The sequence below is a fragment of the Paroedura picta genome, unplaced genomic scaffold (genome assembly GCF_049243985.1).
Source record: "Paroedura picta isolate Pp20150507F unplaced genomic scaffold, Ppicta_v3.0 Ppicta_v3_sca22, whole genome shotgun sequence".
NCBI classification, from domain to species: domain Eukaryota; kingdom Metazoa; phylum Chordata; class Lepidosauria; order Squamata; family Gekkonidae; genus Paroedura; species Paroedura picta.
In genome coordinates, this window is record NW_027518619.1 from 4175120 (window position 1) to 4191518 (window position 16399).

Here is a 16399-nt window from a genome sequence, read left to right on the forward strand (position 1 = left end):
ACATTAAATGGAGCTTTTGTCTTAAGTTTTGAATGCAGAATACCAAACTTACTATAACCTCACTCCCTGACATTTTGTGGTTGGCTAAGGTTGCCAACCTCCAGGAGGGACATGTGGATCCCACAAAAATACTGCTCATCTCCAGAGATCAATTTCGTAAAATGGTTGCTTTGAAGGGTAGACTCTATAGCAGTGTACCCCACTGAGGTTTCTGCCTTTGGCTCCATCCCCAAATCTCTAAGGGTTTTCCAACCTAGATCTGGCAGTCATACCCACCTATCCTCCTCTGGTGGCCAAGAGGAACCTGGCAAGTCCATGGTTGGCTCCACCTCCTTTGGAAGCCGTTTAGTTGTTGTGCATTCCACCAGTGTCAATGTTCCAAATATAGAATCATAGAGTTGGAAGGGGCCATACAGGCCATCTAGTCCAACCCCGTGCTCTACGCAGGATCAGCCCTGAGCATCCTAAAGCATCCAAGATATCCACTAAAAGGCTGGGAACCCCTGGATTAAACATACACAAGAGTGATCAAAACAGACGGCAAAACAGTAAAAAGAGTTTCAGTAGAGTCTACTGTAGTCCCCTGGTTGGGAATCCCTGCTCTAGGGACTGTCATTCCAGTCCTAAAACCGTCTAGCTGGGCCCAGATTCTGTCTGGAAATTATCATTCCAGGCCCAGGACAGTTCTCTGCATATCCATTCAGCTATTTTGATGTACCGTTTATTCGTTGGCATGTATTTCAGTCCATAAATAAGGAATACAACTAATTGGCGTGTAGAACTGATGCTAGGTGTTTATTTTTGTGTGTGTCTGAAACCAGAGTGCAGCTTTAGCCGAATCACAGAAGATCATTCAGCAGGAGTATTTGCAGCTGAGCTGTCATGTCAATAAATTACGGGTAAGCAAATTTAGAACAGCCCTGAGCAGGCAAGGCCAATCTTGTCAGATTTTGGAAGCTAAGCAGGATTGGCCCTGGTCAATATTCAGATGGGAGACCACCAAGAAATGCCAGGGTAGTTACTGTTGGAATATGCAAGATCTGCAGTGTTTGCATGATTGAATAGACTATGAAGAGTGATCTGCAGGGGGCATCAGAGATGTGTGTTTAGCATAGTTAATCCAGAAGCTTCCTGATGTTTTTCCAGTTATCTCCTGATTGGCTCATTTGGAGTCGTCCTGCTCTTTGAGTATTCTTCCTCCCAGCTTGGGTCCAGGATGGAGTGAATCACGGTTTCATGAAACCCTGGGGTTTCTTGATGGGCCTTGGAAGGGTTTCCTGAATGGGTGGGAGTTAATTAATTTTAAGATATTTTTAAAAACTGTTAAAAATTTATCAGGTGATACAAACTTAGATCATCATGTCGACCTGCCCTGTCCCAAAATGGCTAGTGATGAGCTTGGATGGGGTGGGAATGGGAGGTGCCGCAGGTGGGCCTGTGCTGTGCACAGTTGTGCTTCTCAACCGTATTCTGCACCATCACACCACTTCTGGAGTTTCTTGAAGCCTGAAGAATGTTTCAGGGGTTTCTCAATAGTAAAACAGTTGAGGAAGGCTGGAGTGAATGAAGACAACAGAACAGTTAGACAAGACTCTTTCTATGCAAAGTTGTTTGTCTACTAAATAAAACTATTTTATTCTTTAAAGCAGTGGTCCCCAACCCCCGGTCCAGGGACCGGTACCGGTCCGCAGATCAGTCGGTACCGGGCCGTGGGGCCTCCTTGTCGTCCTCCCCGGCTGCTGCCTCGGGGGCTGCCCTGCCACTCTGCCACCGGCTCACCTTTGGTGCTCCCTGGCGGCCGCCATGGCTGGGACTCCCCCTTGGCGTGGCACTGCACAGATGCTGCTGGCAGCGCCTCCCAGTGGACAGCAGGAAATCAGGGGCACCGGCAGGAAAGCAAGCGGAGCAGGGGCTCAGGCGGCAACGTCCCTCAGCAAAAGACTACCCCCCGGGCTTGAGTAAAATTGTCAAGTGTTGATCGGTCCCCAGTGATAAAAAGGTTGGGGACCACTGCTTTAAAGCACCCTGGTGCTGCAGATCTTGCAAATTTAAACTCTGCCAACACATGCTAAATGCAGTTTCAATCCACTTCAGCAACCTTTGCAGGTGGATTTTGCCATTTCACACAGTAAAATCCAGTTGCAAAGTGCATTAAAAATGGGTTGAAAGTGCATTATTTAGTGTGTGTTAAAGTGTCAGGCAATGGCAAACTACCTCTAAGTATCACTTGCCTTGAAAACCCTACGGGGTCACCATAGTTTGAATGCTACTTAATCCTGTCCCCTCAGCCCCACCTGGAAAAAAAATCAGAACAAGCAAAACAAGACAAGAAAGAACAAGTATATGCAAAATAGAGTTATGAGCAATGAAAACTGAGTGTCAGTAAAAATTGACTTGTATATCTGATCAGTCTTTGGGGAACTGGAAATATCAGTGGGGAAAGTCTTTGTTAAAATGTCCCCAAATGTTTGTTGTTTTTTAGAGACAGATTCAAGAATGCAAACTGTCCTGTGCTGAGAAAGATGAAGTTTTAGCAAAGGTAAACTTATACCCCGAAAACATCCAGCCCAGACCAAATTTAAAAACTTCTGAATCATGCTAGTGAGAGAAAATGCGGAGAAGGTACAGTGGCTGATAGTGGTGTGTGGTGTGTGGTTGTCCAAAAATCATGCTTTCATGCCATCTATTTTACTGGTTTCAGTTTTACACAACTGTTTATTCCTCTCTTTTTCCACACTCCTTCCCCAATATTGTACCCTTTTCCCAACTGCCTGGGACTCATGGGCAGTTCTTCAAGAATTCAAGGAGTTGGCGGGATCATCCCAATAGTGACACTCTAAGAAATTTCACAAGTTTCTGTGGTGTTAACCATAGAGTTAAGGGGGAATTCCACCTTCATGCAGAAGTGACATCACATCCTCTCAAACCTCCACTATTCACATCTCTCAATATTTTCCTAGGCAGTGTTGTGACCCCTATTTAGAATGTTGCATTCATGTTTTGCTAAATATAAAACTAATAGCCCTTTAAGAGGAAAAATACTGCACTTAACATTCATGAAAAAAATAGATGTTTGTCTTATCCTATACATTTGAAATCCAAGTTTTTCCAAAATATGTTTCATTTATTTAGATTTTAAGACAGCTCCCTCCCCCAAGATAAGAAAAGTTTAACCTTACAGCCAACCAGGCATTCCTTAACAGAACATTCAGGGCTAGTCAAACTGCGGCCCTCCAGATGTCAATGGACTACAATTCCCAGGAGCCCCTGCCAGCGAACGCCATGGACATCTGGAGGGCCGCAGTTTGACTACCCCTGAACTAAATGAACAACAAAACATTTGTCAACTTGTGTGATGAGGTTTCCAGTACCAGATAATTCAACTTGGCATGTGGCAAATGTCATTAATGTGTTACCTGGAATAAAACACTTAGAATTCCCGTAACCAAAAACTATAATTGTGCTGAGCAAGAAATCCATGGCTAGGAACGGTAGAAGAAAACAGGGGTAACTAAAGGCATGTTTCTTTTTCAGATGAAACGTGAGAGTCGGAAGGTAGAGGAGTGCATTAAGGAATATGAAGAGGCAATACAGGTGCTTCGCAGTTGAAAGATGGAATGAGATTGTCACCATTTACCAAACTAAAACTATGATGTAACAAGAAGTGTTGGTTTTTATACCCCGCTTTTTACTACCCAAAGGAGTCTTAAAGCAGCTTACAATCGCCTTCCCTTCCTCTACTCATAACAGACACCTTGTGAGGTAGGTGGGGCTAAGAGAGCCCTGATAGAAACTGCTCTGTGGAAACAGCACTATCAGGACTGTGAAGAGTCCAAGGTTACCCAGATGGCTGCATGTGGAGGAGCAGGGAATCAAACCCAGCTCACCAGATTAGCAGCTGCAACTCTTAACCAATACACAAAATGGGGGTGGCATAAGATTGTGGAATTTGGGCTTGCATTCCACATTCCACTGATGGGGTTATCCCTCATTTCTGCTAACAACCATTAGGTAGTATTCCTGGTGATATTATCTATCTTTACAGATGTGTGGAAATGCCCAGAGTGTTCATCAGCTACAACTGATGAAAAGAAACATAGAGGTATCCTTCTGTCGATGTCAGGAAGGATTCCTAGTCACAACAAAACCATATTCCCATGTGCAGGACACAAGATCCTGGAGGGAAATGTTAACCTCAAAAGTGTCAAGTCTCCTAATATGTGGCTCTGAGACAACTTAATTATGTTTATGTTATATATATAGATTAATATGGAAAGTAAAAGGTGAATGATACAGACAAGCTGTATTGGAAGATCACAGAACTTACAATTTGACGGCCACCGTGCCATATATCAGTGGTACCCCGGGCTCAATCAGTACAGAGAGTCACATTCGCAGTTACCAGCAACAAAAAGGGCCACCTCTTGGGATGCCAAGTCCTGCAGAACTGGGCTTGGAGCCTGGGGACAGCAGCACTTGGGGAGGGACCTCAGTTGTATAATTGTAGAGCCCACCCTTCAAAGCAGTCATTTCTTTAAGGGTAACAAATCTCTGTTTTGGAGATTGATTCTAATTGTGGTAATTAGGGTAAGCAAACCCCCATTGGCGGCACCAGCAATCCCCAAGTGTCAGGTCCCACCTCCCTGCTACCATTCAGCTGGCTAAAGGTAAAGGTAAAGGTATCCCCTGTGCAAGCACCGAGTCATGTCTGACCCTTGGGGTGACGCCCTCTAGCGTTTTCATGGCAGACTCAATACGGGGTGGTTTGCCAGTGCCTTCCCCAGTCATTACCGTTTACCCCCCAGCAAGCTGGGTACTCATTTGACCACCCTCGGAAGGATGGAAGGCTGAGTCAACCTTGAGCCGGCTGCTGGGATTGAACTCCCAGCCTCATGGGCAAAGCTTTCAGACGGCTGCCTTACCACTCTGCGCCACAAGAGGCTCTTTCAGCTGGCTACAACAACATAAAAAAAGAACCTATCCTAGGCTACAATAAACAATTTCACAATGAGTGCAACAAACTGCCCCGTACCTGTGAGCCAAAGGCCACATATATATAATTTAAATCCTGCCAAGAAGAATTGATCCTATTGAAGGACTTCATTAGCAAACAAAAAAACAACCATTGATGAAAACTGACTTGAAAATGGTTATAATCTAGAGGCCGTTTTGGTTGTTCAAATAAAAAGAAGAGATTAGACACATTTGTTGCACTCATTGTGAAATTGTTTATTGTAGCCTAGGATAAGGTTCTTTTTTCTGTTGTACTCAATTTGAACCATCCTTTTTTTCGTGGTGTACCTACCATTCAGCTGGCTGGCAGAGGACATTTACCCAGGTAAAGAGGGCCATCCCTCCCACGTGCAGCAACAGGTCTACATAACTGCCCTTGTGACCTGGAGATGATGCTATCACTTCTAGGATGGCAGGGCAATGGTATTTGGCCAAAAACTCTATGGTAGAAGCCAAATTTACCATAGATTTACCATAGATTTTTTTGCCCCAATATCCGAGTGTTGCCCCAGTGTCCTGGAAGTGACATTTCTTTTGGTTTACATGGGTAGTGACAGACATGTCACTGTAGTTTGATGTAGGGGTGTGCATTTGACTAAGCAAGCCAGAGTGACTGATGAGAGACCTTCAATGTATTGCTTGCAGGTTCTTGAGGACAGAGAGCAAACCCAGGAGGATAAAATGTCAGGATTTGCAGAAAAGAGCCTTCGGTAAGACTTCCCTACAATCCCCAATTCTTTCTGTATCCCAAAGAATCATAGAGTTGGAAGGTACCTCCAGGGTTGTCTAGTCCTGCCCCTTGCATAATGTAGAAATTCACAACTACCTGCCTGCCCACAGTGACCCCAATTTCATGCCCAAGTGTTCCCCACCACCACCACCACCACCAAACATCTCCAGAATCCAGCCTGGCCTGGAGAAAATTCACCTACCATCCCACAGTGGCAATCAGCAATTCCCTGGGCATGCAAGGAAAGGCCACAGGAGCCAAGTTCAGATACAAGTTCATAAAATCAGCATTCCTGTCAGATGGCTATCTAGCCTCTGCTTAATTACCAAGCAGGCTGCTGAGTTCTTATCAACAGTTATTTTGCTTAGGTCTAAAAGGACAAGGCATTGAAGGACTTGCATTGCTGCTCTCTCTGATTTATTCTTATCATTGTTTTTTGTTCGCTGATATGTTTTATTGTATACTAGAAATCAAGCCCGCTGTAGTCACAATACAGCGGTCGCTAGATTATGGTCTTGTTGCCTGTGAGCCTGCAGGCCGGCAGCACGCAGGACATGGCGGCCAGGGAGCAACTGCGAGCCGTCGACAGGGCGGGAATCGGAGAGGCCAATTGGGGGTGGGGAGAAGGGCACGGGGCAGGCGGGCAGCCACGCGGGATGTAAAGCGTCCTGTTGGGGCGTGGAACATGAGCGGCGCGGCGGCGACTTGGAAAGGCTGGTGTTGGCGTGGGAGAAGGGTGCGCTGTCCTCGGGCGAGCTTACCGGAGCTGCTGGGGAGACGGACGCTGTAGCAGATGCTGCCGCGGGGACGCAGGACATCTGGGACTGGGAGGCAGGGCGAGGCGTGGGGCCGCGTCAGCCAGGGCATCCAGGCATGTGCGGGAGTCTGCACATGGCCATTTCAGTCAGGCGGCGTGATGGAGGCCGCACAGGGCACACTGGCTAGGCAAGGCGCGCCATGGCCTAGGCAAGGCGCACCGCGGCCTAGGCGAGGCGTGCCATGGCCTACCCGCAGCGCCACAGCAAGGGCAGAAAAGGGCCAGGGATGGGGCGGCTGGGGCGGCTGGGCTGAAGGTAAGTAGGGTCACGGCGACGGTTGTGGGATAGGGACGGTCGGGGTGGGGGCGGGAGGGCGGGGGCTCGAGAGGCGGCTGGCGGTCGTTGGGTTCTCGTGGGGGGAAGGGGGCGTGGACAGGGGTGGGGGGATTGGCGCAGAAGATTAAAGGGGGGTTAGTTGGGCCACAACCCTCCCCTCCTCAATTTTTCCTTACCCCCTCTTAGTATTTTGGCAAGATTAGAAGGCAGAGACTGTACTTGGGGGTTATTCTGAGCACGTGGCTACTCTCCCCCCCCCCATTTTGCTTGCGGCGGCCATTTTGGAGCCGATTTTTGCCGAGGCTTGTGCCTTCATCTCTGGAATGGCTTCAGAGCACAGGGACAGGCGCTTTTTGTCGGAGGATGAACAGCCTGACACTCAGGAGGCACAGGGGCTAGAGCAGCATAAGGAGGCCGCAGAGGAGGCGGCACGAGGCCCGGCTGCGCCCCCAGCGCCCTTGGAAGGGCCTCAGTGCTCTGAGACCCAGCGTGCGGGAAAGGACCCACGCTGTCCCCCCAACCTGTCTTACTCAGCAGCTAAGGGAGAGGGACCCAATCCTGGCTCGGCCTGCCCGGCAAAGAGGAGGAGGAGAGAAGATGTGGATTGCTATCAAGAGGAGCAGAGCCCAGCCGAGGATTTGGGTAATGTAAGGGGAATGGCTGAGAGGTTCAATCTGCCCCCTGAATTCTTCACCTTCATGCAGAACTCTATGCAAGCAGAAATCGCAAGATTCTGTAGGCAGAACTTGCCTCCCCCCCCAAGAGGCTCCAGATCCAGGTCTCCTTCTTCCTCCCCTGATACCAGGAGACATAGGAGACGATCTTCCTCCCACCATGACAGGCCTAGCACTAGCTGGCCCACCAAGGCGGCACAGAAGAGACCTTATCAGGCCCCTAGCCAGCACTCTGAGTCCTCAGAGGAGGATTTGCAGCAGAGGGATAGAGAAGAAGGGGAATTTATTACTGACGAGGAGGAGGTGGAGCCGATCCAGGTCCCCCAACTGTCTGAAAGGTTTTTTAATGCTGAGGACTTCCAGTTTTTACTGAATAAGTCTATCTCTATATTGGACCTGAAGTATTCGGGGGAAGAGCCTCCAGTGAAGCAGGCCAGAAAGTATTATGGGCCCAAGGGGAGTGGGGAATTTTTCCCCAAGGTCGTGACTAACCTAACTAATTTCCCCCTTCCAGAGTCCTTTAAGAGAAAGATAAGGGCTGAGTGGGAAAAGCCCATTGTTACTAAGCAGTTTCCTTCTTTTATTAAAAAGATGTATGCTCTTCCAGAGTATGCCGAGTCTATGCTGCAGATTCCTGCTGTTGATGGCCCTGTGGCAGCTCTCCAGACATCCGGACTGGTCTCGGAGGATGGGGAAGGATACCTTTGGGATGTAATGGACAGAAAGTCGGAGGCAGCCCTACGCAAGGCGCGTGAAGCTATGGCTATGGCTATTAGGGCCGCCACAACAGCGTCCATCGTGGCCAGGGCATCTATGGCCTGGTGTAAGAAACTCCTGACACTGATCCCAGAGACTGAGGGCAGGATTCAGGAGGGAACCAATAGGATCCTCAAGGCCTCGGCTTACAACGCAGATGCCTCTCTGAATACCATCGTTTTTGCAGCTCGCGCCATGGCGTCCACTACGGTGGCAAGGCGCATCCTCTGGTTGAAGGCCTGGCAGGCTGACCCTCGAAGACACAGGTCACTGTTTACCCGTTCCAGGGGGATAAACATTTCGGGGAAGCACTAGACAGGGTACTGGTGGAGACCAGAGACAAGAAGAGAGCAATGCCCAGGCATATCTGCCATGATGGCAAACCCTTTTCGACCGCCTTCCGCAGCCAAAACACTAACCCCAGGTTTAGACCGGAAGGTAGAAGAGGTTCCTGGAGATATAACAGACAGGGCTTCAGAAGGGGAGGTTCTGGTTACAAGCCCAACTGATTCAAGCAGGGGCAGTCAGACAGATCTGATGGGGGAAACAAGTCTCCCAAGGCATGACTCACTGCCCATACCGGTGGGAGTTCGCCTTCAGGAGTTCAGCCAGGCTTGGTCGGACGCCAGGGTAGACCCTTGGGCAAAGGATCTAGTCTCCCAGGGATACATAATAGAATTTGCATCCATCCCACCAGACAGATTTATTCAGTCCCCAGATTCAAGGAATCCAGAAAAGTTAAGCAGGACCATAACAGCCATAAGACACCTACTGGACATCAGAGCCATCGAGCCAGTTCCACTGCAGGAGCAGGGAAAGGGTGTCTACTCCATTCTCTTTACTGTCCCCAAGAGGAATGGAGACTGGAGAGCTATTCTAGATCTGAAGTTTGTCAATCGCTTCATCAGTCTAAAGAGATTTCAGATGGAGACACTCCGCTCCATTGCGGAGGCGCTCCAAAGCGGCGAGTATCTGACGTCTTTAGACCTCCAAGAGGCATACCTCCACATCCCAATAGCTCAGGGTCACAGGCGTTTCTTGCGTTTTTGCGCAGGGGGGCGGCACTTTCAATACAGGGCCCTACCTTTTGGCCTATCAACCGCACCAAGGGTGTTCACCAAGGTGTTAATCAATGTCCTAGTGTTCCTAAGAGAGGAAGGAATCCATGTCCATCCATATCTGGACGACCTGCTTATACACACCCCATCCCGCCAGGTGTCCCTACAATTTACCAGCAGGGTGATCCAGAACTTAGAGAGGTTCGGGTTTGTAGTCAACCTTCCCAAGAGCTCTCTAGTTCCCTCACAGACCCTGGAACACCTGGGTGTCGTGATCGACACCAGGAGCATGGAATTCTTTCTTCCCCGATCCAAGGCCCAGCGAACTGTACTCCTGTCTTCGCAGATCATAAAGGCCAAAAGATCCAAGCTCCTGCAACTAGGCAGTCTGTTAGGCATATTGGTATCCAATTCAGAGACTCTACAGTGGGGACGTGCTCACGCTCGCCCTCTCCAGCAGGCTCTACGTCCCTTCCAGAAGAGAATAGCCAGGAAGGTGGATGTTTCAGTGAAGTTGGACCTTCAAACCAAACAGAGTCTTTGTTGGTGGACAGTACAGAGCAACCTTTTAGCAGGGAAGCCCTTTTTTGTTCCAGAGTTTCGGCAGATCTTCACGGATGCCAGTCTCTCCGGTTGGGGAGCCACATTCAACCATTGCCCGATCCAGGGGGTTTGGACTGTGGAGGAATCCAGGCTGCCCATAAATCTGTTGGAACTGAGAGCAATCTTCCTAGCACTGCAGGCCTTTCTGGAAGGAATAAAGAATGCTCATGTGCTGATCCGCACAGACAATATTGCAGCGAAGGCTTACATTAACCATCAAGGGGGGTCTCGCTCGGGCAGACACCAGAAGGAAGCCAAAAAAATAATGGACTGGGCCGAACTACACTTGGCATCGTTGAGGGCAGAACACGTTCAAGGAGTTCTGAACATACAGGCAGACTGGCTCAGCAGACAACAGCTACAGGAGGCAGAGTGGAGCCTCAATCGATCAGTATTCAAGAACATAGTGTGTCACTTCGGCACTCCAAGGATGGACCTTTTTGCATCGCACCTGAACTTTCAGGTGGAGTCCTTCTGCACAAGGTTCTACCACCCCAAGGCCGCCCTCACGGACGCTCTTACCGCAAGTTGGCCAAGGGGACTCCTGTATGCCTTCCCTCTGCTGCCAGTTCTGCTGCGGTTCCTAGCCAGAGTAAAGCTACTGGGAGCAGAAGTGATTCTGGTGGCTCCTTGGTGGCCAAAACGTCCTTGGTTTTCCTCCATCATACAGATGTCCCAGGGGTCGCACCTTCCGTTACCAATCATCCCAGATCTCCTAGTGCAGGGTCCACTATGCCATCCTCGTCCAGAATGGTGGAACTTGACCGCCTGGAGGCTGAGAGGAGGGCCCTAAGCAGTAGGGGCTACAGTGCGGCGGTCACCAGCACAATCTTAGCTTCCAGAAGAGCATCCACAGTTAGGCTCTATAATTGCACATGAAGGCTTTTGTCCGCTGGTCCCGTAGGAAGTCGATTAATCCCAACAATCCTAAAATAAAGCAGATCCTGGAGTTCCTCCAGGATGGCATTTTATCCAGCCTACGCTCCGGCACCCTATGTAGACAGGTGGCAGCCCTTTCCACCGTGTTAGGTCTGGAGGGTGGGGTCCCTCTCTCCCGTCACCCGCACATCATCAGGTTCCTCAGGGGGGCAGCGCTATCCGAGCCTCCCCCCAGGCATCACTTCCCCACCTGGAGGCTGAGTGTCGTGCTCAACGCCCTATCCAGAGAACCATTTGAGCCAATTAGTTCCATTCCGCTGTCTAGACTGTCACTCAAGACTATCTTCCTCAAAGCCATCACCTCGGCTAGGAGGGTGTCAGAGCTGGGAACCCTCTCCATTGAGAAGGACCTCTGTGTGTTTCAGAAATCCAGAGTGGTGTTAAGGACAGATCCTTTATTTAGGCCTAAGGTGGACTCAAGTTTCCACCTATCCCAGGAGATTAACTTGCCTTCCTTCTTTTCCAGGCCAAGTTCCGATGAGGAGCGGAGATGGCACAAGCTTGATGTCCGCAGGGTCCTCAAGATTTACATTAGACGAACTGTGGAGCTTAGGAAGACCAAGACCTTGTTTGTATCTGTGGTTTCATTGAGAGCAGGGACGGCCATGTCCAAGGCTGCCATTAGCAAGAGTCTTAGAGCTTGCATAGTGGAGGCTTACAGAGCTGAGGGCAGGACCGTGCCCGAGGGCATCACTGCACATTCCTTGCGGAGTGCGGCTACCTCAGCTGCTCTCGCCAACAGGGCCCCTGTGGAGCAGATCTGCAGGGCTGCTACTTGGGCCACCCCTTCCACCTTTACCAGGCATTATAAGATAGAGGCCCTGGAGGTGGCTGAGGCGGAATTTGGCCGCAAGGTCCTGCAACATGTGATGGACTCTAGTTGATTCCTTCCCCGAGTTGGGACTGCTCTTGTAAGTCCCACCAAGCTGTCCTCCTATTCTAGAGGGAGAATGACCCCTGGATACTCACCGAGAGGGGTCCTTCTCCTCGTAGATCAGGAGGACAGCTTGTCCCACCCGGTGGCTGACCTGAGTCCTTCATAATAATAATTAAAAAAAGAAAGAAAGAAAGATGGAGCGCGCAAAGCGCCATGAGTTTTTCATAGGGTCCATGGAGACACGTCCATTGTTGCATAGTCTTAGTTGGGGACTTCCTGTTTGGTCCTTCCTTGCATGTTCTATCAAATGACAGTTTGGTTCTAGAGTGAAAATCAGTAACTTCATGGCTCAGGAAGAATCCGACTGAGCAAGGAGGGCGTTTCCCACAAGGGAGACAGGAAGTTCTTCTTTGACCTGCCTCCCTCAAAGAGAGATGGGAAATCACCCACCAAGCTGTCCTCCTGATCTACAAGGAGAAGGACCCCTCTCGGTGAGTATCCAGGGGTCATTCTGAGCGGTCAGTCCCCTGGCAGCCAAGGCGAAGCCGGGCCAAGTGGCCAATGAGGAGGCCCCTCGGCCCTTGAGTGTCACATCCCTGCCCTTGTCATGATTGTGTTAAAGATTTACCTCACTCTAATGGTTACCAACTGCAGAGTTACCAAGGTGCAGAGTGGGGACCTGGCTCCCAGGGCAGCCAACCCCCTCACAACATGGTGGAAAATGTGGGCATCAGAACCCCAAAGAAAAGACGACCACACATTCCCAAGTTCAATGTGGATTTTGCACCACCCCGAAAGCCAAAGGGGGATAACCAACATAGAAGAAAATATGGAAACCACCCCGATGGATGCCTCAGGGGGCACTTCTGTCCCTCCCCAACAACCAGTATCTGAGTTGACTCATTTCGGCAATTGGTTGGCTGAACATCAGGCTCAATTGGTGAAGTAGATTGGCCAACAATTGATAGACTCCAGTAGGGCACCTCCAACTCCTGATACGGGGTTGGGAAGACCCTCCTAGATCCCCCTGACAAAGTTGAACACTGAGGATGACATTGAGGCATATTTAGAAGTGTTCAAGAGAATGGTGGAGGTAGCCCAATGGTCCCATAGTCAGTGGGCATTCTGGTTAGGCCCATACCTCACGAGGGAGGCTCAGACCACCTTGAGGATCATGGAAAAAGAAGAGGCCAAAGATTATGAGAAAGTAAAAGCTGCCATTCTTGATAGATATGAAATCACCAGAGAAACCTACCGTCAACAATTTCAGAATTTTTCTTATCAACCTGGATCCCAGACTCAGGCAGTATTGTCAGCCCTATGAGATGCTGCTTGTTGTTGTTGTTAGGTGCAAAGTCGTGTCCAACCCATCGTGACCCCATGGACAATGGTCCTCCATATGAGATGCTACTACCCGGTGGTTAAAACCCACTACCATAGTAGATGAACTCATCTTAGAACAAATACTCCAAGTAGTACCTCCCTGTGCTTGTCATTAGATCGCCTGTTCCAAACCCTCATCTCTAAAGGAAGCCGTGGTCTTGTGGAAAAATTTTCTGGCGGCTGACTTTAAGGAAACTCATAGGGAAATTGGGAGAGGACAAGACCTTCCCAATCACTCAAAAACAATAGTCACCTCAACTAGTTTTGGCCCAAAGAATGTGGAGAGTCAACGGGGAGGCAGAGCCAAACCAGGACCATTTAGACCCCCATTCCAGGCTGTGCTATGCTGGGTAAATCCTTCACCCCATAATGAACCAACAGTTCATCTTCGTGGTTTCTGTGCAGTCCCACATGGGTTCTGCGAAGATCACAGGCCTGCCACAGAGAAATAACTAGCCAGCTAAAGCAAAAGATTGCCTCCCAAGAGTGCTCACCCCTCCCCTCACAGAGTGACTTTCCCGCCCAAAGTCACATGATGTGGGAGGAGCTAGCACTCTCCCCTCAGTCCTTTTTTGCCGCTGCAGAAGAAGGACGCTAGTCAGCTAGCTCTTGGTATTTCCTCAGATAATTTTGTGAGGTAAAAAATTTTACAATTCAATATAATGGCACTTTTTAAGAAGTGTGGGGAATGTGGTGCCAAAATGGCACAGTTGGATAATCGTTCCTCGTGTTATTTATGCCTTGGTGAGGGACATTCAACAACTAATTGTCCCTCATGTAAAAAACTGACTCCAAAGATCAAGGATGATAGGGCGAGGAGATTAAAAGCTGCCCTGTGGGAAAAATCCCTGAGACCTGAGGAGGCAGCTGGCCCTTTTATGTCTGTGGGCCCAACATCTGCAAAGACAGCAAAGAGCTGCCTCAAAGCCCTTGAAGAAAAAGAAGAAAAGGGTGATTACCCCATCACAAGATCGTTCCCCGTCAGCCTCGGTGGTGTCTAAAAGGGCCAGAAGGCTAGATTCCCCCTCACTGTCGCTGACGTGATTGGCGTCAAGCGGCCGCTCTCGAGGGCGTGAACCGACTCCATCGACGGTGATTCAGCTTTTCAGTGCCTCGCCTTTGCGCCAAGTTTCGGCGTCGATGGTAGAACCGCCAGCCGGCAACGAGCCTGTGCTTCATCCGGGCCCTGAACAAGCGTTGCAGTGGAGGTCGGTTTCTCGGCGGCGTTCGACATCGCCATCTGCTGGTCGTCGTCGACGCTCGTCTAATGTGGAAAGGTCTGGCTTGACGCCGAGCATCATGCAACACTCGCTGCCAACCTTGTACTGTCATCGCTCGCCCTCGGTGTCAGATGACGACTCTCCTGTGTGACCCAGATGCCGTCGGCACTTGTCGTCATCAGAGTTATCGTCGGAATTCTGGGTGCCAATGCTGGTGCCAGCGTCTTGGCGTTGATGGGGAAAGGACGTCCCACCGCCGATGAACTTACCTCTGCCATTGTCAAGTCTCGTCGTCGACGAAGTACATTGCTAGCACCAGTTTCGTCCGCAAAGTGGCATGTCGAAGACCGGGCTTGTCACCGACGGTCCTCATCGCAGATTGCGTTGTCGTCGTCGAGAATTCTCATTGACTATGATCGATGTCGAAGGGCACATTCTGAAAAAAACTCTGGACATTGACTCTGCTTCTGAGTATAAGTCTGATATTGATGTCTTAACCTCCCCCTTTGATAAGGTGGAGGAGTCTGTGGTAAAGTCTCCTACGGATGACAATAAGCCCAACGCCCAGCAATTGATTAGAATGGCGAATGCTTTGAGTCTCCAGTATAAAGTGAATCTGGAGAAATCAGAGGACCCCCTCATGGAATTTTTATATTCCTCTGAAGGGGGTCCGGTGGCACTGCCTCTGATTAGAGGTGTAACGGAAGTGCTAGAAAGGGTTTGGCAATGTCCGTCTTCAGCCTTCGGCCAAGAAAATTGATCATTTGTATAAAATTCAAGAGGAGGGGTCGACTTTTCTGTTTAATCACCTGAAAGCCTCTTCTGTTTTTTCAGCAGTCCTTCCAGGGAAGGGCAAAGCGGATCAGCATTCCGCTCCTCTAGATAAGGAGTGTAGAAGATTAGATACCTTTGGCCAAAAGGTTTATACGTCATCTGCTATGGCCATTAGGGTTTCTAATCTGCAAACCCTTATGAGCCGCTATTAAGCGGTTCTGTGGGAAAAACTGGAGCCTTATCTAGCATCTCTCCCAGAGGATCAGAGGCCCTTTGTGCAGGCTTTACTTACGGAGGGTAGAGACTTGGTGAAACAACAGGTTCAGTCCGCTAGACTTACTGTGGACTGTTTGGGGAGAATCATGGATACTTCTATAGTGATGAGAAGGTACTTATGGTTAAAAAATTCCACAATCTCCTCAGAGATAAGATCTGCTTTGGAGGATCTTCCGTTTGAAGGGGAAGAACTCTTTAGCTCCAAAACAGACAAGGTCCTGTAGTGTAGAAGATAAGGCGGTATAGGTTGCAGGCAAGATCTTTAGGCATTGGAGTGTCATCTGCCCCATCCAAACCTAGATGTTGGGGACATCCTTTTTACTGCTCTCAGTCTTTTCGGCCTTTTAAACATTTGAGTCCAAGCCCAGAAATTTCTCTCCGTCTCCTTGATTCCAGCAAGGTCACATGAGAGGAAGAGGATGGCGTAATCGGCAGAATATGCCTGACAAAGATAACCGTGGACGGCAGACTCAGTCACAATGACTAGGGGGTCCGTCCATTGCTGTTGGTGATTTATCTACCAAATTACCAGTTTGGAGTTCTATATTGCTTAATTCTTGGGTATTTTCCATAATAAAATATGGTTATAGTTTGGAATTTTCAAATGTCCCCAGGTTTAATGTTCCTCCTGCACACTGGGATTTGTATGACCCTGATGTTTTATCAGAGGTGGCTGACCTTGTGACTAAAGGTGCTGTGGTGTGTTTGGGTCCTTCACCTTCCTCGGAAGGATTTTACTCCCACGATTTCTTAATAGATAAGAAAAATGGAGGGGAAAGGCCTATCCTGGACTGACGCGCTCTAAATGTTTTTATACAAGTTAAGCGCTTCCGTATGTTGTCATTTACAGAGTTGATTCCCCTCTTATCAAAAGATCTTTGGTTTGCCAAGGTGGACCTGAAGGATGTGTATTTTCACATCGCTGTTAATGCATCCTACACAAAATTTCTGCATTTTTGTGCAGGGGGGAATCATTATGAGTTTAAAGTTCTCCCATTTGGT

At 49.1% G+C, this 16399-nt stretch overlaps 1 protein-coding gene across 4 annotated transcripts in view; it reads left to right on the forward strand.

Annotated features, from left to right (window-relative positions):
* The window catches only part of LOC143828381 (uncharacterized), a 63483-nt gene that overhangs the window by 15705 nt on the left and 31379 nt on the right, over positions 1-16399 (forward strand). For all 4 annotated transcript variants that reach the window (XM_077318774.1, XM_077318773.1, XM_077318775.1 and 1 more), the window contains exons 6-9: positions 822-899; positions 2483-2539; positions 3535-3594; positions 5659-5723. In XM_077318774.1, coding sequence (XP_077174889.1) covers positions 822-899; positions 2483-2539; positions 3535-3594; positions 5659-5723 — 260 coding nt within the window. The remainder of the gene's footprint in view (positions 1-821; positions 900-2482; positions 2540-3534; positions 3595-5658; positions 5724-16399) is intronic.